The following is a 23705-nucleotide window of genomic DNA, read 5'->3' on the forward strand; positions in this document are numbered from 1 at the left end:
CGACAATTTCAGGGATAATTGGCAATTATGGCATCATTTTTGGTGCATACAGGTGATTTCCAACAAAGCCGTAGCGGGGGGGGCATTGGAGGGTCTGGTTCCCCCCCCCCCCAAAATGTGAGAAAATGACCGAAAAAAAAGGGGAAAAGATGGCCAAATCTATTGTACTATCATTTTGCCCCCCCCCCCCCCGAAATGAAAAATGAAAGTGGTTCCCCCCGAACGAAATTTCTGGCACGGGCCTGATTTCCAGAATTTTTTTCGTGTTTGGGGGATCCCAGTTTACCGTTTTTTTTCCTCGAGGAAATATCGTCAGCCTAAGTATGAGTCTAACAATTTTAATTCCAAAATTGATCAAAATTTACAGGTTTAATTATATTAAGTTTCATTCTTAAACTTTCTCAACGTAAGATAATTTGATAGAGTAACGTGTGCAGATTTCTAAAATAAATATGTGGGACCGGTATTTCTTGTACAGCTGATTAGTTAAAGAACAGCGGTCCTTTCTCTTTAAAGCGCGATTTCAGGGGGTACGTGAGCTTGGATAAGAAATTTTAGCATCCAAAAATTATTACTTGAATGTAGTTTTGGAAAGGGGTCAGTGTGTCGCTTTCATTTCCCTCGCAGGGAAGACGGGGTTTATGGACTTCATCAGTCCACGGCACGCAAACGGGGTAATCTCGCATGAAATGTGTAGATGACAGCATAGCACCATGCATAATGGCACGTGATGGCGAGGAAATTTCTCAAAGTTCACTTATACTTATTTTCAACACATGCACAAATTTTCAGTCTACCTCACCTATGAACAGATGGTGTCACATACGAAGAAAAGACATTTCGGCAGACCATTACTCCATTGAGAAAAATACGGGAGAGAGTGGTCATTGGGGAAGGATTTATAATACGGGATAATTGAGCCCTAAGCCAAGATTTCAGCTAGGAGCCCCGGAAAATATTTCTTGATTTTATACTGAATTTACTGTGTTAAAATTGATATGAAAATAGTGTGATATGAAATAGATTCCAATTGACCATATTTCCTCGAAAAAAATAGAAGAAATTGGGATTTCAAATACGGAAAAATATGGGATTTCGCGGATTATATGGCAAAGGTTAGCAAAGTTGCCAACTACTGCTAAAATCATTTACAACTCATCAGTGGTGGAAAATGCAGCACTACTGCGAATTGCAGTTGGGATGGTCAAAATTACCCTAACCTTTATCCATGTGACTCTTGTGATGGTCATGCTGCTCAAAGCCATCATGTAAAAAGAGTAATACTGCCGATGTACTTTAACTTGTTCTGCGCAATGGCGATTATGACCAACTGAAAAATACATCGCATGCATGTACGAATAGTGTACGATAATGATTCTGTAAATGATGTAGTCAGAAATATATTGATCCCGTTTAGAGCAACGCAGTACCTACAAGGTCAAATCTAATAGGTTATCGACTGGCCGGGCTTCATACTGCGGTCTGAAATGCGGCACGCTGCGCTGTTTTCAGCATAAAAAGACCTTCCATTTCGCGTTACAGTATATCGGTTTCTTTTCTACGTCGATCGAAAGAACCATCATTTCCATATGAAAAACGCTGCAGTCAGACTCACTTATAACAACATTTAAGTAGCGCAAAATTGTATCGTTACAACCGAAGTTCGGATACTGGTTTCAAATGTATAACAAGTTTCAGGTATATTCCAATACTGGTTTCGAATTATACAGGGTGTCCATTGTTATTACTATCCGATAACTAAATCCCAAAAAAAAAACCATTAATCTAGAGCTAGACACATATTGAGACGTTCTAAGCCAACCTATTGGAGAGTGCGGGCCACTTCATTGATTTGAAAACGTATCGCGGGCCCTTTAAGTAAATGTGTCAAGGGTCACTTAAGTGATCTGTAAATTTTCTGCGGGGCTGCTTAACAAGTAATCTGGAAATATGTCACGGACCACTTAATTGAAGTGGGAATATGTTGCGAGTATTAAGAATTTGAATATGTGAGTGATCTGAAACAGTGCCCCAGGTGATGTCTAACTGCACCGCGGGTCACTTGAGTGATCTGTAAATGTGCTGTGGATCACTCAAGAGATCTGGGAATGTGCTGCTTAGTTTATTTTTCCAAAATTACGTTTTAGGTAGTTTGGCCCGTGGGTCTGGGTTGAACATGTACGTTCTGAAACACTGAAGGCTCACACCACAGCATCTTTTTTTGTGGGAATCGGCCGAAACCGCGCTGCTTACTGACGTTAAATCCGAAGTAGTGCCACGCTTTGAATCTTAATAAAATGTTATTCAATATCTTTTAAATGAGAACACCATCAAACATTAAAAAGCCCATTTTTTTATCATTCACGTGACCTTTATTGTGCAAAATAAGTAGATATGCGGAGAAAATAAAATATTTAATTTGTTTTATTTACAGCTATATACAGCATCAACATATGCGGAAAAAAAGGGAGTATTAGTACGCAATAACAAAAGATGCACAGACCGTATAAAAAGACATAGGAATAATCATAAAAAAGTAGCTCTTGTCTCTCTCACTCTTCCTTCACGTAATGATTCAAAAACATGAGAGTGTGTCGAATGGCCTTTACAGCTTGTGATACACTTCGTGTAATATCTCGAATATCTCGTCGTATATTTAGCACATTATACACATTACATATATAACACATCATATTTACAAAATATTTACATATCCAAGACTATGAACTCCATAGGAGCGGGTACCTAATAGTAACATCATCACACGAAACTAGGGAAATACGTAGTAAGTAATCGCTTGCACATTCTATATCTTCAGGGATGCATTATTTTGATAAGTTGTAGTAAAGCGCAGAATGTGGAGTATAAATTGTGCGATGGCACCACGTTACAAATGATTAGATAAGTTTAAAGCAGAGGGAGCACAACCTTTTGAGTCCGCGAGCCGGACATGCGATATTTCTGCCAGTCGCGGGCTAGAAACCTGCGTATATAGGGTGACCATATGACCCGTATTGTACGGGCATTCCCGTAATTTTGGTCGTCCTAATTTTTTCACAAAATTTCCCGTTTTTTATCACAAATTTTCAATGCGGCTTCCTTTAATTTTTTAAATCAACAATTGAGATTATTTTTATGATATAAATTAATGCCTTTGAAAAGGTTTTTTGGTCATGATTTGCAACTTCACTTGCCTTTGACAATTTTTCTTTATCTCTTTTTTTTTGCGATTTTTTGATTTTCGGTATCCCGTATGGGTTCCGATTTCACGTATTTTTAAAAGGAAATATAGTCAGTAGACTTTTTATCGTGTTGTCATGTATACTTTTCTACCAGAGCACCTCTCGCAGGCCAATGGAACCTCTAGCGGACCGCATTTATCCCGCGGGCCAAAAGTTGTGCACCCCTGGTTTAATCGTTTTGAAATGACGTGAATGTCGTCAGAAAAAGTCTATTTTTCCATCAGATATTTATAGTGTATATGACTGACTGAGAATGGCAACTAACAAGTTATAACTATTTTAATGTACCTGACTGTCTGTTATTGATGTGTTAGATTTCTCAGTGCTGTATGATATGATGCGTGTTTTTCGTCATCGAAGCTCAAAGTCCAGTTTCACGATGAGGTAAATTCAATTGGAGCCCACCCGACGTTGACAAGTCGCTGCATCTACTTTCGTTGTCGTCGCATATGGCATCGGGATCGTAGTTAGGAATCGTCAAAGGAACCAGCGAATCGGTGTGTTTCGGACAATATGTCTCCATGCGATGTAACTGGAGCTTCGGTCCCCAAGCAGCTGTCGGTTTGGTCAGAATCGAAATTCTCTGTAAGAGACGAGAAATGATTCAGATTGGAAATTTATAATGATAAATAATAAAATTTAAATATAAAACTGAATATCATACAAATGAATCAAGATAAAAAGCATCATCGTCAACAGCTTAAACAACAGGTTTTCAACACGCTTTTTTTGGCTGGATACAGTAGGTCTCCAAATTTCCCCATTTTTTTTCCGTCTGATGTTCAGTCCAGTGGTTCTCAAACTTTTGTTACCCTCTTATCGCCATACAAATAGATATCTCCAGCTCGCCGCGACGCCCAACAAAGGTAAGCGACATCCTAAGGAGCCACTACGCACACTTTGGAAGACACTGTTTTAGTCATATGCAGCAGACGTCATCATCCTCTGGTCCATCCCAGAGATTCTAACCGCCTCTTTACGTCTTACGTCACTCACTTTTCTCATGTATGTCTTGGCTGTTACTGCTGCAACCAAGAATAATTGCTGGGGATGGGGAACTACTGCTAAACCGAACATGAACCTCGTATACATTCCTCTGAGGAATTTCTAACGAATTGGTTCGTGTAGGAATATGTTGTGTGTGTTTGTATATTCGGAGCCCTAACGTATTTATGTTCTCAGAGTTATGCTCTTCTTTCGTGTTATACTGGTACGGTTATGGGGATGGGGACTAAAAGTCTTTCAAGCTGGGCGCACACTGGTAAGACACGACTAGACAAGACAGATTTTTGACAAGCTCAGTCATTTTTGTTCACATTGATTTGTATGACGCTACGTTTCCATTTGTCTGACTAAAACCGATGCGCGTTCACCATGCAAATGAACAATGACTAAGCTTGTCTAAATCTGTCTAGTTTAGTCGTGCTTAACCGGTGTGTGCCCAGCTTTAGCGGTCGAGTTCTTGTTGCTTTGTAGACAGTTTTTGGCCATAATCATCCATGCTGGCCAAAGCGGGTTAAATATAAACAAACCTATCCGTGTCTGTTCACCACGAGCTAGATGTGGTTACTTACGGTCTGCACTACGAGGACTTAGACAGAGGACCTTACCTCTTAGTCGGAGAGCAAAAATGTGATAGAACACTGCACATAAGGCTGCTGTATGTAATACAGTAGGGCAGGCATCTTCAACCCGTTTCCCGTGAGAACCACGGTGCCCCCTGGAGTATTCAGAGTGCTCGATGCTCATGTCCGAGTGCGTGCCCACAAGCACTTGGTCAATGTTCCAAATAAACACCTTGTACAAATTGCTTTCAAGGATTGAAATCGATCCTTATTTCATGCATTCGTATGACAAATTTGCCGTGAGGGTGCTCTTTTGATGATCGGTACCGGCAGTGCTCGCGACGAGGAAAAGGTTGAAGACCTCTACAGTACAGTCTTGAAAATTCGAGCCCCGGAAGTTCGAGTTTCCGGATAAACCGAGGCACTGAAAATTTTCGAATTTCCTTCGTAGAAACTTTAAACATTCATAAAAACCGGAAAAATAACCGGAATAAAAAACGATTTGCAGGGTTAGCATCGCTAGGTCACGGGAATTTTTTTAAGACAGGAAAAAAAATACCTAAAAAATCAGCTGATAGGTGGTGCTGACGTACACAAGTAAAAAAAAAAGATACGCAAATAACGAACAGAATGCCTCCCATTGGTTTAAGCCGTATGTGTTCCACATGACCACCACCACCACAGGGGATAATACATTGCAGGCGAGTCACAAACCCAGCAACGGTAGACTGCAGCAGGTCCGGATCGATATACCCAGGACAGTACCACTCGTACCAGCGCCACCTATCGGCTGTTTTGAGGTTTTTCCTGTCTTAAAAAATTCCCGTGACCCTGCAAACCGTTTTTTATTTCGGTTATTTTTCCGGTTTTTATGAATTTTTAGTCTCTACTGACTTTTTGCTCCCCCTCCCCTCCCGTATATCTTATTTCCAGAATAAAAATACATTAAGTATGGACTTTAGCTTGTGTCCTTTGTTTTCAGTAAAACCAACATTTAAAGCATTTTTATTGTTTTTCGAATAATTCGAGTTTTTCGATAATCCGAGGTGGCCTCGGTCCCCTCCACCTCAGATTATCAAAACTCTACTGTAACTATAACTATAGTAACTAGTTATAGTAGTAATAGTAAGTATAGTAACTAGTTACTCACACTCACACTAACCGTGAGCCTTGGTTCGTATCCTACGGGATTTCGAACCGCAACAGCCACCGCCAGGAAAAAACAATTGCTGCATAAAGGGTCATTCAAGTATTACGTCAGCATCGGGGGGGGGGGGGGGGGGGGTTCCGGATTTGCTAACTTTTGTTGACAGGGGGGGGGGTCTGAAGGTTGCTTACGTCATCAACCACCCTTTTTTGAAGATATTAAATATTCTAAGCTGCTGACGAAATTTTGCTGATAAGCGGGAGTGGGGGGGGGGTGTCAGTGTCTTGCTGACTTTTGCTGATAGGGGAGGGGGGTCACAAATGGCTAAAAATCTGCTTACATAATACTTGAATGGCCTCTAACGAAAAAATGACCGTTCGGAACCGGTAATAAATTGTTTGCTCCAGTCTAATAATATATTGTGCCCTGTGTCGAAAATGGTTATCGCACGGTACCTATAAGCCCTCATGGACAGAGAATGACCGTGGTGCGACAAAAGCGAGGAATCTGAAGATTTACAGATGGTCAAATAGGATCGTTTAACAGCGTTGAGCGAGCTCTAGGGCGATTGCCAAGAGCGTTAATGTTGAAATTTCTTTTTAGTAATATAACAATGTATTTACCTGGATGATAGGTCCATCCGCTTGATACACTTTAATAAAGCCAACGATAGGAATAGCGATAACTGAAGCGAGTGAGATCATCCAACCAAGAACTGTTGCCCATTCGGGAAATACATATTCTCCATACTGAGTTGGTCTCATATCCAGCCACGAAAATACAAGAATGAACTGCAAAACACGTGCAATAGCAAGTTTTATTGTTGGGAATGAAATGCATACCTTACATCGTATATCAGTCAAGAGAAAAAAAATGGTGTTAAACAATAAATAATATTTTTAGAATGAGCGTGTATCTAGGTGGGTTCTTTTTTCTTTTTCTTTTTTGCGTGATATTTTTCCCTTTACTATCTCTTACGATACCTCTTATTGACCATCTCTCACAAATAAGTTTTTAGACATATGATATTGTTATATATATACTCACAATTATCAGTAAAGGTACTACGTAAGCCCAAATTATTTTCCAATACAGATAATGGAAAGGATATTTCCCAAGCATCACTTTGATATCACCCAGAAATCGGTCGATTCCTAATTAGAGACGAAGGAAAAGAAGACAAGTTCAATTAATAAAACTGAAATAATTATATATTGATAGGACACATTACCGGTATAATATCGAACAAAATTGTAATTGTTACCGCTATGTTGACAGGAAACATAACGACCCGTAACATTTGGAATTACAATTGAACCTTGATTTAACACACCATTTGTTTCGCCGAATTCTGGCACTTTTACTAGTTTGGCGAATCACAAATTATCCCGCGTGATCTTTGTTATTTTGTAGATTTATTTAGCGAAAATTTCTAGCGCTAAACGGGTTTGGCGCGACACTTTTTCCGCTTTAACGGGATTTGACTGTAGATCACTGTTTACATCAATATACCAATTGCGACCGAAGCCAAAGGTATTTAAATTCTTTTGTCTTGGGTCAAAGATTTTCGAATAACCAGAAATCTTTCATCATACGCGGATACGCAAAGGGAAGCAGGGGGTTGAAGAATCGAAACCGCCCTAGTTCGAAGAGCCTGCATCTTTGTATCTTAGGGTTCTTCGGACCCACTGTGCCTGTGAAGTGAAGGCCAAGGATTTCACACCATTTACACCAAGGATTTAACCCCCCTTACAAAATTAATATTCAATGCATACTACTACTACTAAACCACACACGTACCTCGTCCATATTCCTCTTCGGAATTTCTAACTAATGAATACATGCTGGAATGTGCGCGTATGTCTTGTGAACCTAATGTAAAGCTTGTATCTTAAGATTGCTTGTTTATGTGTTCAAATAGTGCTGCCGCGATTCAGTGCATAGCCAAACAACCGCTGTGCAGTCGTGTGGTCATAGTGACGAGAACCGGTGTTTTCAGCATGGTATGGCCGTTGGTCATTGTGACCCCCAACACCAGACATGGCCCCCACTCTGTCCCTTGCGAGATAGGTCATTGTGACGAACTCGCATAGCAAGGGGTCGCCACCAGTAATGTGAGCCGATACCTCTGTTAAAGAGTCTCGCCACAGAGAGCAACTGACCTGCAACGGTTCAAATTTCAATGATTATACTTTAAAAAACAGATGGCAGTACTATAAATTCAAGCACGACACTAGATGCGCACTCAAACCGTAAGGCACACTTACGACACAACTCATTCGGTGGCTTTATCCGTGGCTCAGTTTAAAAGAAATTACACAAAAACGTAAAACAATGTTTTCTCATCCAATCTCATAGAACCCCGTGGAACACTGGTTAAGAACCACTGCTGCATCCGCTTATGTCTTTGACCCTGGTGGAGGGGAAGATGTGCGCTTTGCCCAGATCCCAGGGTCCCCTCGAGTTAAAGTCAGACTTTAGTTAAGATGATCAATCGGTATGAATACAATATGAATGTACGTACCATAAATCCAAGCGATCACCACTACTTCAACCAATCCAATGAACAGAGCAGAGAAACTTGCAGCGAAATTATCCATAAGCTGTAGAACATACATACCGCCCTAAAAAATAATCATTAGTATAATTATTCGGATATGATTGCAACAGAACACGATACACCAGTTCCAAGTATTTATCACAAACACAGTCTACGGAACTTATTATCAGTGTAAGTGCACGTTTGTTTCCGATGATTCTCGGCGCCGTTGCTGAGTGGTTAAAAAACATGAATTCCAGGTTTTCTAACCAATCCGTAACGGCGCTAACTCACAGAATCGGAAGCCAGCATGCACTATGTTCGTACCCTTATGGTACTTTCACAAATCGTTCAAAATGTACACAATTTTTGCTTTCAAGTTAAAAACTTTTCACTCATTACTGTTATTTATTGTTTTTCGACTTATAGACAGACCTCCGCGGATTAGAAAATTTGTAAGTTTTCGTTTTGCTTTTTTAATTGTGTTCGATTTTGTTATCAATGGAGGAGAAAAGCAATTCTTTCTGGTATTCATACCTTTGTGCAAATTAGCAGTCCTATAGAGAACATACAAGAGCAGGCAGCGCATAACACTTTCCCTTTGTGTCTTCGAAGCCTCTCGGGAAAGGTATCCACAATCGTCGTCACGACCGTTTCAATTATCGTGAACTGAAAATGAATATATAGAAACATATCTTCAAACATTTTTTTCAATAAAATCTGTCGTGGAAACATATTGCGATGCATGTTAGTCGTTACTTTATGCTAGAACGAGTTAGAAGAAACGAGTTAATAAGCAGTACGAATGGGCTGCGTTTCGTACACTTTCATAACTTCAGCTGGTACTCTTCCGTTATAACCACACCACTTGGCGCCTTGTTTGTTTTGGCGATTTTTCTTCGAATTTATGCTTCCTGTTCATTACTAAATAATTTCATGTCTATAAATTTGTTCTTTTTTAAAACAAGGTGCGTGAAAAGAAACAATTCAAAATGAGCCGAAAAGTTTTGGTGCGAAAATGTGTGGCATGGTTATAACGGCACATTTACTCTTCAGCTTGTTTATCTACATAAAAGTTTTTAAAAAAAGGAACAATATCTTCCCTTGGGGAGCGATAATAGGTAACCAATCTTCCCGCCAAATTCTTCTGAATATCGAAACATCCACGCTACAGTCCGAATTTGTCACCTATGGCTCTTACTTATTTGGTCACCTCAAAAAGCATATGAAAGTACAGATCTTAGCCTCAGACGGGAAGGTAAAAGGCATTGTGAATGAGTGAATGATTAGTTGCACTCACAGGCCAAGAATTCTCAATGGCTTCAGAAATAATAGGATCTTTGTCTTCACTGCAAAGGCGAAGTTTCTTCTAACTGGTACAGTAATCCGGGGTTGCTTTGCACCAACAACGTTGACTTCGCGCCACTCCTGAAAAAAGGGTTCAACATTACCTAGCAGCTATTCTAAGTAGCATTTACAAACAATTTCGATTCTACCCGACAGGACACATTAACGGTCAACTTATGTATTTGAGTTACTTATGCGTTAGCCATTTTTTGTGACCGAAAGTTTTCATTTTTCTTAATAATAGTTCCAGCTGAAACCAGGCAGCGCAAATAAATGATATAAATCGAATAATATGAATTGACCGATAACGTCTGGTGTAGGGCAGAATCAAAACTGTTTGGAAATATTCATTAAATAGCAGCTAGGTCCCGTTGAATCCTTTTTCTCAGGAGTGGTGCAAAGTAGCCCTTCTCCTAACTAGATCACGTCCCGCCGCTCTGTCTCAATGAAAAGATTTTAGCAGATCTAGGTCGAAGACCTGGGCCATGCTGGGAAATATGTGTGTATGTGTTGTGAACTTAAACGTGAAGCTTGTTTATGCGCAATGCTTGTTATAGTGCCTCCATCTGTCATCGATCTTTTTAACTATGAGTTAGGTGTAATGATTGAACAAGTGTATCGTTTTAGGCCTGTTGTTTTCTGTGGCGGGACTTTTGTATGGGAAGTTCAGCTCTCATTCGCTCCGCGAAGTTGGGAACCACAGAAAGCCAACTTCAGCCGACCACCACTGTTGTGACGGTGGGATACAAAGTAGCCTCGGATTACGGTACCTCCATTTTACTATCGGGACTTCCCCTTCACCCTTTCATTCGACCGACCTTAATACAGTGAAAACTCACTACAACAATATTCGATATAACGATAAATCCCTCTACAACGATATTTTTTCAAGACTGGCTTGGAAATTGCTAGTCTAGTGTTAAACTACCGCCTCTCGATATAACGATAACCCCTCTACAATAATGTTTTTTCTTGGTCCCCAGAGTACCGTTATATCGAGATTTCACTGTATGTGTCTTTTTTTCGAGACAACTTACTTGGGTGCCGAGTCCCAAAGTCAGTAACATGAAGAAAAACAAGAACGACCACAGAGGAGAAATCGGAAGTCTAGACACGGCTTCAGGATAAGCTATAAATGCGAGTCCTGCACCTGTTAAGTTAAGAAAAAAACATTTGAATTTAGAGATAATACATGACTCACAATCTCATTTGATCGTAAAAGATAAATTTATTCTCTGATGCATTTCATACACAGTCGATTCTATCAATTCGTACTTCCTTTGATTGTAATACGTGTAAATATAAAAATTTTAAATTATATTGCAATTAAATTATAACTGCACGTGCTTTAACATGAATAAAAATATATAGATGAAAATCATCAGATATGGACACAAAGAAAATAAAAAGTAGAAAAAAAATCTATGAATAAATGAATCGATTAATTACCCTGCGCCGCTACATCAGACACGGGGACGCCAATTTCATGAGCCATAAAACCCACTATGCTGAATATGACAAATCCGGCGAAAAAGCTCGTCAAACAGTTCCCAAGCGAGACAAATAGAGCATCTCTACGGAAAGAATGTACACATGCATGAGAAATGCAATAGAGTGAAATGGCGTGTGAGCTCAATTAATTTTACACCACTGATTAAGTTATTGAGAAAAATAAATATGAAAAGAACGAATACACAAGCGAGGCATGTTTACCTGAAGCAGTTGTTGTGAAATCGGTTGTAACTGGCCAGAGTGATGAGCCCACCCCAACATGGCGACAGCGAGAAAAATATTTGCATCGCAGCATCACCCCAAACCTGAAAAATATGATTGTATGATAATATTGTCTTCATTAAATTGCGTTCTTATAACACGTCAAGGCGAGAAGACAAATTAACATAATTTAAAATTCAAATATTCCATTCGATAAACAGGATATATTGAGTGAGTAGGGGGTACCAGATCAGGGGTCTTCAACACATGGCCCTCCGAGCTTTTTGCTGTGGCCCGCCGACCATTTTTTGGAAAATAGCTGCTTTACATAGGAAAAACTGTTAAATTCCAAAAATAAAGTTGAAGAGGGCACCGGCCACTGGAATCTGTACTGCTGCTGTATTTAGAACTGTGAAATACTTTCTAGATTCAATAGTAACGTGTGCATTCGATACGTTAAAAGGATCGTCATTACGAATTCGGGTGGGGGGGGGGGGGGAAGAGACCCCGAGCCAAAACAGTTTTTGAGGCCTACGATTTCTTATAGGTTACATATTTCGAGAGGCCAAATCGAATTCGGCATCCAATTCGGCGTAATTAAAGAATTTACAGAAATGTACTAAAAACACTTTAATGAAAGAAGTAATTTTAGAATTATTGAAAAAAAACAATTTCACTCGAGGAGAACTTGTAATTTATGAAAAAACAGATACAGAATTACTGAAAGAAATAATTGAAGAACTGTTGATAGAAACAATTTCATCATTATTGAGAATAATTTCAGAATTGTCAAAAGTAATATTGTCCGTGAAAAAAAATTAATAATTTTTGAAAGAAATAGTTCCACAGTTAATGAAAATTTAAAATGAGTGAAAAAATAATTTCAAAATTATCGGGACCAATTTCACATTTAATAAAATAAATAATTAATAAATAATAAATAAATAATAAAGTTATTGGCAAATAAATGAAAATTCAAAATCAATGAACAAAATAAATTCCAAGTAAATAAAAGTGTAACCGAGAATACCATGGTGCAGGGGGAGGGGGGAGCACTGTGTGGCCCACCATCTGTCGCACACCACTGAGGGCGACTCTGGTCAATTTAATCGAATACCAAAAAATATGTATGTAAAATAAATAGCCGTGGTCGTTTTTGCAGCGCATTTGTAGTATAAAAAACAAAATCAAAACAACATGAGCTCCGTCTTCTCCCACCCCGGCTTGTGTGAGCCATGACGTCGACTGATGACCCCTTGGGACAGCCATCGGTCAGCTATACATGTACAATGCAGTCCAATGACTGGGCGAGACATAATGTGATATAACCATCTGAAACACCACATCTAACACCATCCGATCAAAGCAAAGTTAACTCATGGCAACACCAAGTTCCCCGTCTCTCGGAACACTTATCCGCGTTTAAATAGCGGTGGGGAGAACTTTCTGATGAAAATTAATACTGAAAATTGGAAATTAAAAAAAAGATACATTTCTTTTGTTCTCAAAGCTCAAAATAGCAAAGTTTTACATATTATGGTCTCTGAAATGTACCCCAGTAAACTTTAAACTATGTTAAAATAGGCATTTATGGAAGAAAAATTTCAAAAAAGGCATTTTTACAGAAAGGCTTAAAAATAGGCATTTATGGCCCTGAACTTCCGGGCTGTAGTTATGAACATAGGAAATCTAGTACAGGGTTCTTCAACTTTTCAGACATTATGGGCCAAATTAAATTTTCCACGAAGCCCGCGGGCCATCCGGTCATACCGTGGTATTCTCGGTTACACTTTTATTTACTTGGAATTTATTTCGTTCATTGATTTTGAATTTTTATTTATTTGCAAACTTTATTATTTATTTATTTATTATTTATTTTATTAAATGTGAAATTTGTCCCGATAATTTTGAAATTATTTTTTCACTCATTTCAAATTTTCATTAACTATGAAACTATTTCTTTCAAAAATTATTAATTTTTTTTCACGAACAATATTACTTTTGACAATTCTGAAATTATTCTCAATAATGATGAAATTGTTTCTATCAACAGTTCTTCAATTATTTCTTTCAGTAATTCTGTATCTATTTTTTTCATAATGCGGGAATATAAGAAAAACGGGTTTTTTTTTAAACAATAGAACAAGGTAGATATGTTTCAACTACAGAAATGATAATGATTACTCCACATAATACATCAAATAAACGAGAATTATTCGTAACTCGAAGGAGCAACACATATCAATTTCTGGTAATGGTGGCCCTGGATTTGACCTGAGGGACCTCAAATACTTCATTTTGGGCTTAAAATAGATTTTACTTGTGTATAATAATGCAGTTATTATAAACTCTAATTGAAAGAGTGAACGAATTAAGTGCAACTAATTTTTCAGCTTGTTTTTGGGACCTTAATACTTAGTTTTTAGTTATATTTCCTTCCTTCCATAAATTATAAATGCCTTTTTAGTGCCTATTTTATGTATTTTTAGTCCTTTTTTTTTAGTACTTATTTTAGGTATTTTAGTGCCTTTTCTACTATTTTTCGTGCCTAAACTTCCGGGCTCTATTCATAACTCTCAAACACACTTGGTTTTTTTGTGTATACAGTCGATTCCCGTTTTAATGAATACCGTAATAGCGAAAATCCCTCTTTTACGAAAATTTCTCCAATTCCTCAGATATGTTTACATAGGAAGAATGTGAACATATGGAATTCCTTTATAAGGAAATTTCGTTACTGCGAAGTAATTTCTCCAGTCTCCTGAGTTCGTTATAACGGGATTCGACTGTATAAACGTCCATGAAAAAGAATCGAACCGAACTTACACTAGCTTGTGTAAGTCTCTCCCACTGCGGTGTCAGATAAAACATGATGCCATCGGAAGCTCCTTCGAGTGTAGTCCCTCTGATCAAAAGAATCGTTAGCACAAGGTATGGAAAAATGGCAGTGAAATACACAACCTGAAGAGCATAAAAAATACTAAATTACACTCAAAATTATTCTCATTCTTGTTAATACATCACGAATATGGAAAGTTTTTATAAGAGACATTTCTTGCAGTATACATATTCGATACAACGAGCATGTTACAGAATTACTGCCCGTTTCATGGCAATAGTTCGATTAATCTATATATATATATATATATATATAATTGATTTTGTGGGTGTGTGTGTGTGTCCGGGTATAGCTAGTATACAAATAAAAACAAAATTTTTCTTTCAATTGCAATCAACTGATTTCACAAGACCCACGGATGAACCCGCACTTGAAGAAGCGACGACATGTGGAGTCTCACCATGTGAAGCAACAGGATCATAATACCGGGGAAGGCCTTCAAACTATTAGAAACATTATTGAGAGATTTATATCTCACGGTTAATGTGATGAATCGGTTATTATGCGTACTTACCTTAGTAAGTTTAATAATTTATTAACTTCTACCGGTAAATATGCATAATACCCAAGTGTCGTTGGTAAATTTGATAAATACTACAAAAACCATCACTTTTATTAGCGATTATGCATAATAACCACGTGTCGTTGGTAAATTTAATAGATACTTAGAATTTATCGCCTTTATCTTTGATTATGCATAATACCCTAGTGTAGGAGTTTTCAAACTTTTTTTTCCACCCGCGGCGACCCTTTCCCTAATCAACGCTTATCCGTAGCTCTCCAGAGCAGTTTAACAAAGAATCTCTTCTAAAAACGCTTGTCAAGGGGGCAACCGCCGTTGCTCCGCGGTGCCCCTGACAAAATTTGGCGGTGCACAGTTTGAAAACCCCTGCCCTAATGTAATTGGTGAATTTGATAAATATGAAAAAAATTACAAATGAGTCTAGTATGTGTGATGAATATAGTCCGACCCCCCCCCCCCCGATACAATGATAACAAATTTTACGATCGTACCCCGATATAATGATACAATACATGCATGAATCACGTATGTATAGTACATCATATAATACGATTTATCTTGTTCGCTAACGACGGGACGCTTGGGTATTACGCTAAATCACCGGTAAAGGTGATGATTTTTTCTTAGTACGTATTAAATTTACCAACGACGCTTGGGTACTGTGCATAATCGCCGGTAAAAGTGATAAATTTATGGAAATTTATCAAACTTGCTTAAATGCTTGGTAAGTATGAAAAATAAGCGGTCATTATGTGTAATATCCACATTTATCACGTTTACCGTAACATATATACACCAGGGATTATCAAACAATGTAGTTCACCTTCCTGATGAGACACCGAAGTTTCCCGAGACAGGTGCGAGAACCTTCCAATTTTTTAAAATATTCAGTAATGATTTTTTTTTCGCTACCTTGATTCAAATAGAGCAAAGGTTCTCAAACTTTTGTCACCGCACCATGGATCCCTTGCCCCATCCAACTTCTTTACACGGCTCTCCACAATATTCTGACAAAGAATCGCTTCAAAGCACCGCACTGGCACAAAACAATATCGGCAACTAGCCACAATGCTTCTAGGAGCCGCAACGCACACTTTAAGAACCATTGGAATAGGGGGGTAGAGAGAGAGACATGCGATGCCTCAAGGTAAGCAACACCATCACAAAAATTGAAAACTTCGGATATCCGCGAGAATATTTTTTTTATCTACGAAATTTTCCTGAAGTGGTCTCAAAAAATTTTCAGGGACCTGGCTCCCCCCCCCCCCCCCCAACGCATAAAAATGACGGCAAATAACGTACAAATTGAATTTTTTTTCCGAATCTCTGTCTCTTTTTTCCTTCAGAAAAACTCTGTCAAGGTTATTCTAAAAACAAAGAGCAACGGACGACCGACCGCTAACACGAACGCGAACAGGAAATTCGTCCGGTTGCTAAATCAGGAACTCTTCGAATAGCCATCTCGATAAAGCAGCCTGACAGCCTGGAGCCGACGCTTCCAACCCAGAGAGCGCCTTACTGTAGCGTTAGAATTGAAAAATAAAAGTCACTTGTTCCCACGGACGAGCGAATACGAAAACCTACTGGTCCGCATACATCATGAGTGGTCCGCTAAACGAAAAATCTCTTCTGAATAATAATAATTCCTTTTTCTAAATATATTGCCATTTAGAAGAGTCATATACTACCAAGGGGTGCAAAAACGAATAAAAAATAATTATAAACCCACCAATGTTGATTCTGTGGCTGTATCGATAAACAAATGGGGAGGTTCGCGAAGAGGCATTCCTTTCTAAATTACATCAGCGAACACTTTGCAAAGGACATTTGCTACTAAGAAAGTACAATATACTGAATAGTTTTCTTTTGTCAAGATTCAAACACTAACATTGATTACGAAATAATTAATACAAAATATCTTCACGTAAATGCACGTGTTTTCTTTTAGCATATTCAGCAAAAAACAAGACATTTTCAGGTGTCAAACTGACTGGCGACGTTTTTAGCTACTGGTCCTGCGGACCCACCACAATTTTTTTCTGGGTGGTTCGATTGCTTAATCACTGTGTCTCGGACCAACGGACTACCAATCATTTTGAACGCTGCTTACTGTGGCAGAAAATTCAGCCTAACGTTTCGTTAATCAGTTATCGACAACGTATTTATCTCAAAATTTATTGCTTATTGCATGCACGAATTTTATACCCACAAATAACAGATGAAGCGTTGATTCCTGCCAAATTTTCCAGCTCCTAGCCTGTACGATCACACAATCCTAGTTTAGCTTGATGCAGACTCTTCTTCAACTGTTGATACAGAGTGAGTCGCATTCGACATTTTTGTGACTCGCTGGCCACTACTGCACACGTTTAACCAAAGAGCTCGGCACGCTGCAAGTGGCTGACGGTTCAAGCGTTGAAGATCATTACTGCCTTAACACTTTGCGGTCCAGAGGTTATTTTTTGGTACTTTGCCCGTACAGTTTCTAGCCTTTCTCCCCCCCACCCCAATCACGATTGCAGGAAGGCACCTAGATGTTAGCTTCTGTGTTTCATAGCTATCACAGTGGTTTCTCAAAGTGTGCGTCGCGGATCCTAGAAGAGTTGTCAACCTTTGTCAGGGACATCGCAGCGATCTGTTTGCCTACTTATGTGCTTCCAAGTGGTTCGTTTATAAGAGAGAAAATACCTACTAAACTATTCGTGACGGGACGTGATGCATATGAATCATGAATTGGTCAAGGGAACCGCGGGTGACAAAAGTTCGAAACCACTGAGCTATGCTATTCTACTTATAAGCTATCCAAAAAACACAAAAGTGGACATCTAGGGAAGCCTTCCTGTAATCCTAAGGGAACATTATAACAATGAAATACTGTTTCTTTCCGGGGATGTTGATTCCACCTCAAAAATCTGATCTTTTGTTTCAAGCCTACGAGAAAATCAAAATCAAAATTGAACTTTGAATTCGAATCACGTTTTTTTACTGCTTTACGATGCTTTTTCCATGATTTCTTACAATTGAAATAGATGCTGCGAAAAAAATCCCATTGGAAAATCATTATACTGTACGGCACAAATGAAAAAAAAAAACAATTTAATTTTGTTTTGAGCTTCCAGGGAAACTTTCCAACAAACATGCGCCTTAAAAGCAGGACCGCAACTAGGAGGGAAAGAAGGAGCAGTCGGTTCTCGTGCCCGGGCGCTGGCCCGGGGAAGGGGGTGTACAATTACTCCTTCTGCATTACAGGGGGGCGCCAGAAACCGTGCTTGCCCTTGATGACAAAGTATCTAGTTGCGGCCTGGCGTAAAAGATGATAAAATCATGTTAGCGTTATATAGTATCCCCTCCCTTCTCCCCATAATATTCGTCCTTGCCCTAGGCACTGATCAATAAAGATCACGGCAAATTCACGCGCATGTCGCGGCAGTAGGCCAATCGAAATAGTGGGCCGAATCTGCATTTGCCTCGTTGCCGTGAGCGTTCACGTGATAGCTCACTAAATATAGAACCCAGCTTTGACAATCGACCTTAAGAGTCTATCATCATCCGAGTTCGTATGTAAAATCACCATGGCAGTATTTCGTTTGTCTCGCTGATACGACTGAAAAAGAACAGTAATGATGTCTTTAAACATTTACTGCCAGTTTCGGAGCAAGACTTTTCCACGAATTCCAAGAGAATTTGAGCTAAAATTATTTTTTATTAACTGTGCTGCACACGCTCATCTGTAAGCTGTTCATGTTTAAATCGAGTATGATGAGACGAAAGGAAGCAATCGCAAGATTCCAATACCTATATTAATTTTTGAACGTAAAAAAAGTTGAAGAATTGAAAAAAATATATATATCGATCACCGAAAGAAATCGCGAAATATGGGACATGACTTGCGACTCACCTTCCCCATGCTCTTTACTCCCTTGAGCAAGCACAAAAACACCACGGTCCAGCACGCAAAAAGACACAGCGCCAACTCCCACTTCACACCTCCGAGATCGTGAAGACCTTCAGTGATATCTAGCACAAAGTTGCTGAAGATAAGAAAACATTTATAAGGTAAATATCACACCTATTATGAACAGCGAAGGCTTATTTAGCATGAGTTACGTATACAATATTGAGTGCATGTTATAGAGAGGAAAGACATTTATAAAATACCTACAGTGGATCCCACTCGTAACGTTCCCGCTCACAACGTTTTCCCGCTTAGTACGACGTATTTTCGTGATCCCAACTCTTGCTACTTCTTAACCGCACATGCAGCTCGTAAACATTCCTCTGTAAAATTTTGATGGGATGTGTGTGTATGTGCAGCCCTAACGTATTGTATTTATTTTGTCGGAGTTGGCTTGTTTGTGTTCTACTAGTGCTGCCATGCGTCTTCCATATTTTGAAATGAAAATGTTTGAATTTCCGTGAAATGTAAGTATCGTGGGTTGAAGTTCTGCCTGCTCTCTGTGGAGAGGTTTCTTCAAATGGGAAACTGGCTCGACCTCGCGCCTCGTAGTTGAAAAACCGCAGAAAACCAACCTCAGCCGACTATCACTGTACCACCAACGGGGTTCGAACCTGGATCCTCACGATGAGAGTCCAGCACGATGTCCACACGACCGCACAGCGGATCCCAACTCGTACTAATACTCATCGAGATTTCCCGCTTCCCACATTTTTTCCTATGACTTCGGGAAACATTATAAGTGGAATCCACAGTTTATTCATTTCTTAATTTAGGTACATTCCTTTCATGTTCAATATATTTTGAAAAAAAATCCAATCAACAAGTAATTGAATTAATTTATTACTACTATGATCTTGGTTCACTCACTGGAAATATTCATCACTAGGCATTTTCTTCTGAGAGATTGAAGATTCGAGTCCCTCCCACGTTTCTTGAGAGACGTCGTTCCTGAAAAGGCAGGTTCCGTTGTCCGTCATAATTCCATCATGAGAGGAACAGTTCCTTGAATCGAATTTTCGACAAGCTGAAAGCAGATAAACATATCGTTTTGCATTCAAATAGTTTCATTGCGCACTCGCGCATCTCAATCGAATGCATTTAATCACGCATATATTCGCATGCACTATACCATGAAAAATGTCATCTAATTAATAGCTTCATACCAACTGTGTTCCACCAATTATCGCACGAGCTCCATGGAAGAATAGTGTTGAAAGATGACACGAGATAGAAAAGGGCCCAAGCCAAAATCATATTGTAATATATACCGACCAGGAAGGATATCAGGAACATCGCGTATCCAACACCTAAAGAGAAATTTAACAGCAAATTTAAAAATTATAGAAATAGATTCACCACAGTTTTTAAAATGGGGTACATGGATTACTTTATTTTTATCCCAGCCTATGGATCTTTGCCCTGAGTTTAGGTTTTCTTACCGAACGATCTCACTATTTCACGGATTTATTGAAGCTCAATTTCATATCGATCGAAACTATCATCGAGTAATTCGCATGTTTACGGTACGCACCTTGAAACAAAGGCGATATTTTCCAGATGGTGATGGGGCCTTCGCTAGCGTATTGACCGAAAGCCAACTCCAAGAAGAACATCGGCAATCCCACGAAAATCAACATGATTACATATGGTATCAAGAACGCACCTGTGAAACAGATAATTCGTCAAAACAATTTGCATTTGCAGCGGGTGTTAAAACAGACATGGGTTAAGGTTTGTAAGTGAAAGAGAATGAATCTCACCTCCGCCATTCCTATAGCACAAGTAAGGGAACCTCCAAATATTGCCAAGACCCACGGCGTAGCTTAGACAGGACAGAAGAAATTCTACGGCGCTGGACCAGTTGCCGCGTTCTTTATTTTCGTCCACCTCCGAGTCAGAGTTCTGCAGACCTTCCAAAATAATTTCTGGGATCTCCATAGGAGGCGTTGGAACTGCAACCGATCTGTTCTCCTGCAGAATTGGAAATAATGCTATGCGTTAACATACAATATGAAAATTTCAATTGATTCTCGAATGATGCTGCGATAAATGTTATGTCTTTCGATATATACTAAAAACATTTAACAAAAAATTAATTTGCACGCATGTTGCGCATTTTTTTTTTTCATAAGAAATCTTTTTTAGAGAGAACAAACCAATCAATAAGCCAACCACAATCACAATCCCAGCCGTAAAACTTATGAGCCTTGTTGATATGCATACATCCTGCATATTCTGTAAGGCCGACATTACACTATAAAAGTGTGATAAAAGTTCTTTTATAAAACTTAAAAAATGCAACCAAGAAGCATATCGGTTACATTCAAGCGAATGTAACAACAGACTTATTGGTTTGTTTTTTTAAGTTGTGTAAAAGATCTTTTATCAAACTTTTATAGTGCCTATATAACACGCAGAAAAGTGAGCGAGACACGTAAATAACACTAATGAAGAAAATTTTTGGCAGGTTTTTCAATGAAATCAACAAATGGAAATAGAAACTTCGCAAGAATCATTGATTTCATTTGCCCAATATAATCATTTGACAACAGCGAATAGCATGATATTATCCGCTCAAACCAGGAGGGTGATTATCCCTTTCAGATCCGAGCATTATTTTTTTGGCATTTTCAATATATTTTTGCATTTTTGATACTCAAAAAACACATTAAAAACATAAATGTCATCAAATCTTTATTTTTCAAATTTTTTTTTCTCTTTTTTTGTGGGGAAATAATTCATTTCATTCAATTTTTTTCAGCGAAGATGATGCAGGGTATACTCATCTTCACATACAATTTTTTCTAGAATTTTATTGCTAAATTTTATGAAATAAATCACACTTTTCCGAAGCACTTTCTCCTAGAAGCCATCTTAGAAACTCCGACTGCAAGTGCTGCCCTCTAATGAAAGCCCTCAAAGTTCTTATTCACCATATTTCTAACTCAAAACTTATACAATCCTTTCAGTCAGGGTTTAACTCACTGAGGTCAAAAGAAAAAACTCTATAGTGAGAAAAGCAACCCACACATTTGTGGCACCAGGGTCTGAAAGCATTAAACGTACCTTCAATGGTAAAAAATGAGAAGTGTTACGCCAAGTTGAAAAATTATTTTTCAGGCAGGACCATATACATATCTGTCAAGAATGTAGAATGTGATGAGGCATTAAGTGTAACCGATATATACAGTATAATTGTCTATCTTCTTTCTTTTTTTCCAGAAGAAGGGTGAAGAATAACAACAATCTTTGAGAAAAACGGACGAGTCCAAGAGAAAGAGAAATCAAAACGAGCCAAAGCATATCGGCTGAGGCTTAAGACCTTAGAAGGACAAATTAAGCGATTTTGCTTTCGGAGAGATGAAGTCGCCAGAGATATATGTATCTGTCTGCATCATTGCCAGAAGGAGGTTAACAGCCGTCTGGTCAAGAGAACGTGACTGGATTTCTAACATTCGATCTCTGCTCTTTCGTTCTTGTTGTAATCTTCAAAGATCTCGAGGAGCGATCGACACTGAAATGTGAAGACTTAATCTGCGTTAAGGTTAGTTAGAAATCCGAAAAATACTATAATTCATATAAATATGTATTACGTACAGAAGAACTTGTCAACTTGGACACCCTCTTTATCCTGGACACCTCCCTACATTTCACGATTTTCAATGGAACCGGCCATAATCCTTTAACACAGAATGTACCTCAATATCTTTTAGGCCGGGATTACACTATAAAAGTTTCACGAAAATTAATTTGTAAAACTTGAAAAAAGGAACTAATGTGGGCATCGGTTGCATTTGCTGGAATGCAACCGATAATCTTATTGGTTGAATTTTTAAAGTTTTATAAATGAACTTTTATTAAACTTTTATAGTGTAATCCCGGCCTTACACAGACAATACCTAAATATCTTGGAGACCTATCTAACAGGTACAGTTTTTAATGGAACCGCAGTTGTCTTGAACTTGGACAGATTTTACTGTATAATCAGTAATGTGTGATTTATGCGTGACACGCTCGCATCACGAGGACCCGGGTTCAAACTTTGGTTGAAGTTGGTTTTCTGTGGTCGAAAGAAAGAAAGTAATACTTTACGTGTATTATATATGTGAGCATCGGTCTTAAAAGTGAATTTTTACATAAGGATAGCGCTGTTTCAACAACTCTAGACACAAAAAAAAAATTGGTAAGCCTTTTTATGTCCTCTGAATAATGTCTTGCGGCGGTGAAATACGTCATCGAATAGCAAAACAAAATGAAATATTAAAGAAGTAATAATAATAAGTAATAAGTAATGAAAACGTAAATGAATATAAGGATTAAATATTTTCAATGATTTTTATTTCATTTGGAGGCCCTGGACACAGTTCGTATTCGCTTCTTCATAACGATAAATATCTCAACGGATAAAACAGTTATGAAAACGTATTTTTTTTCCTTTCGTCTATATTATCCCCGATTCCTTCTAGCCTAACCATTCAATGTGGGAACACATCAATAACCTCAACTCAAAAAGATGCCCTTCACAAAGTTTAAAGATGCCTCTGAGAGCCACAACGCCCACTTTGGGAACCATCGTTCCAGGGTCTAAAGCATGTGGCGCATGTCATACAGTTTGTTTCACTGAAATGAAAATTTTCTTTTTATGACTTATCTTCCCTTTTTTCTTCACTATCTGTCTATTTATCTGTTCATGTATCCATTTATCTATTTATCTATCTCTGTGACCATAAAAGGAACCCCCCACAGCTCCCCATCTCTCTTCTTCCCTACAT

At 38.6% G+C, this 23705-nt stretch overlaps 1 protein-coding gene across 3 annotated transcripts in view; it reads right to left on the minus strand.

Annotated features, from left to right (window-relative positions):
* Window positions 1-2406: 2406 nt before the first annotated feature.
* LOC149069469 (sodium- and chloride-dependent glycine transporter 1-like) overlaps window positions 2407-23705 on the minus strand; it is a 64876-nt gene continuing 43577 nt past the window's right edge. For all 3 annotated transcript variants that reach the window (XM_089249211.1, XM_089249209.1, XM_089249208.1), the window contains 14 exons: window positions 20694-20904; window positions 20465-20596; window positions 20097-20240; window positions 19801-19957; window positions 18874-19006; window positions 14380-14514; window positions 11554-11657; window positions 11290-11414; window positions 10878-10990; window positions 9031-9162; window positions 8479-8578; window positions 7002-7108; window positions 6578-6745; window positions 2407-3825 (listed from right to left, as the gene is read on the minus strand). In XM_089249211.1, coding sequence (XP_089105337.1) covers window positions 3604-3825; window positions 6578-6745; window positions 7002-7108; window positions 8479-8578; window positions 9031-9162; window positions 10878-10990; window positions 11290-11414; window positions 11554-11657; window positions 14380-14514; window positions 18874-19006; window positions 19801-19957; window positions 20097-20240; window positions 20465-20596; window positions 20694-20904 — 1983 coding nt within the window. In that variant the 3' untranslated portion in view covers window positions 2407-3603. The remainder of the gene's footprint in view (window positions 3826-6577; window positions 6746-7001; window positions 7109-8478; window positions 8579-9030; window positions 9163-10877; window positions 10991-11289; window positions 11415-11553; window positions 11658-14379; window positions 14515-18873; window positions 19007-19800; window positions 19958-20096; window positions 20241-20464; window positions 20597-20693; window positions 20905-23705) is intronic.

This window comes from Pholcus phalangioides, unplaced genomic scaffold, assembly GCF_987345545.1.
Source record: "Pholcus phalangioides strain wild (caught in Gottingen) unplaced genomic scaffold, Ppha-v1.0 ptg000022l_1, whole genome shotgun sequence".
Classification (NCBI taxonomy): Eukaryota; Metazoa; Arthropoda; class Arachnida; order Araneae; family Pholcidae; genus Pholcus; species Pholcus phalangioides.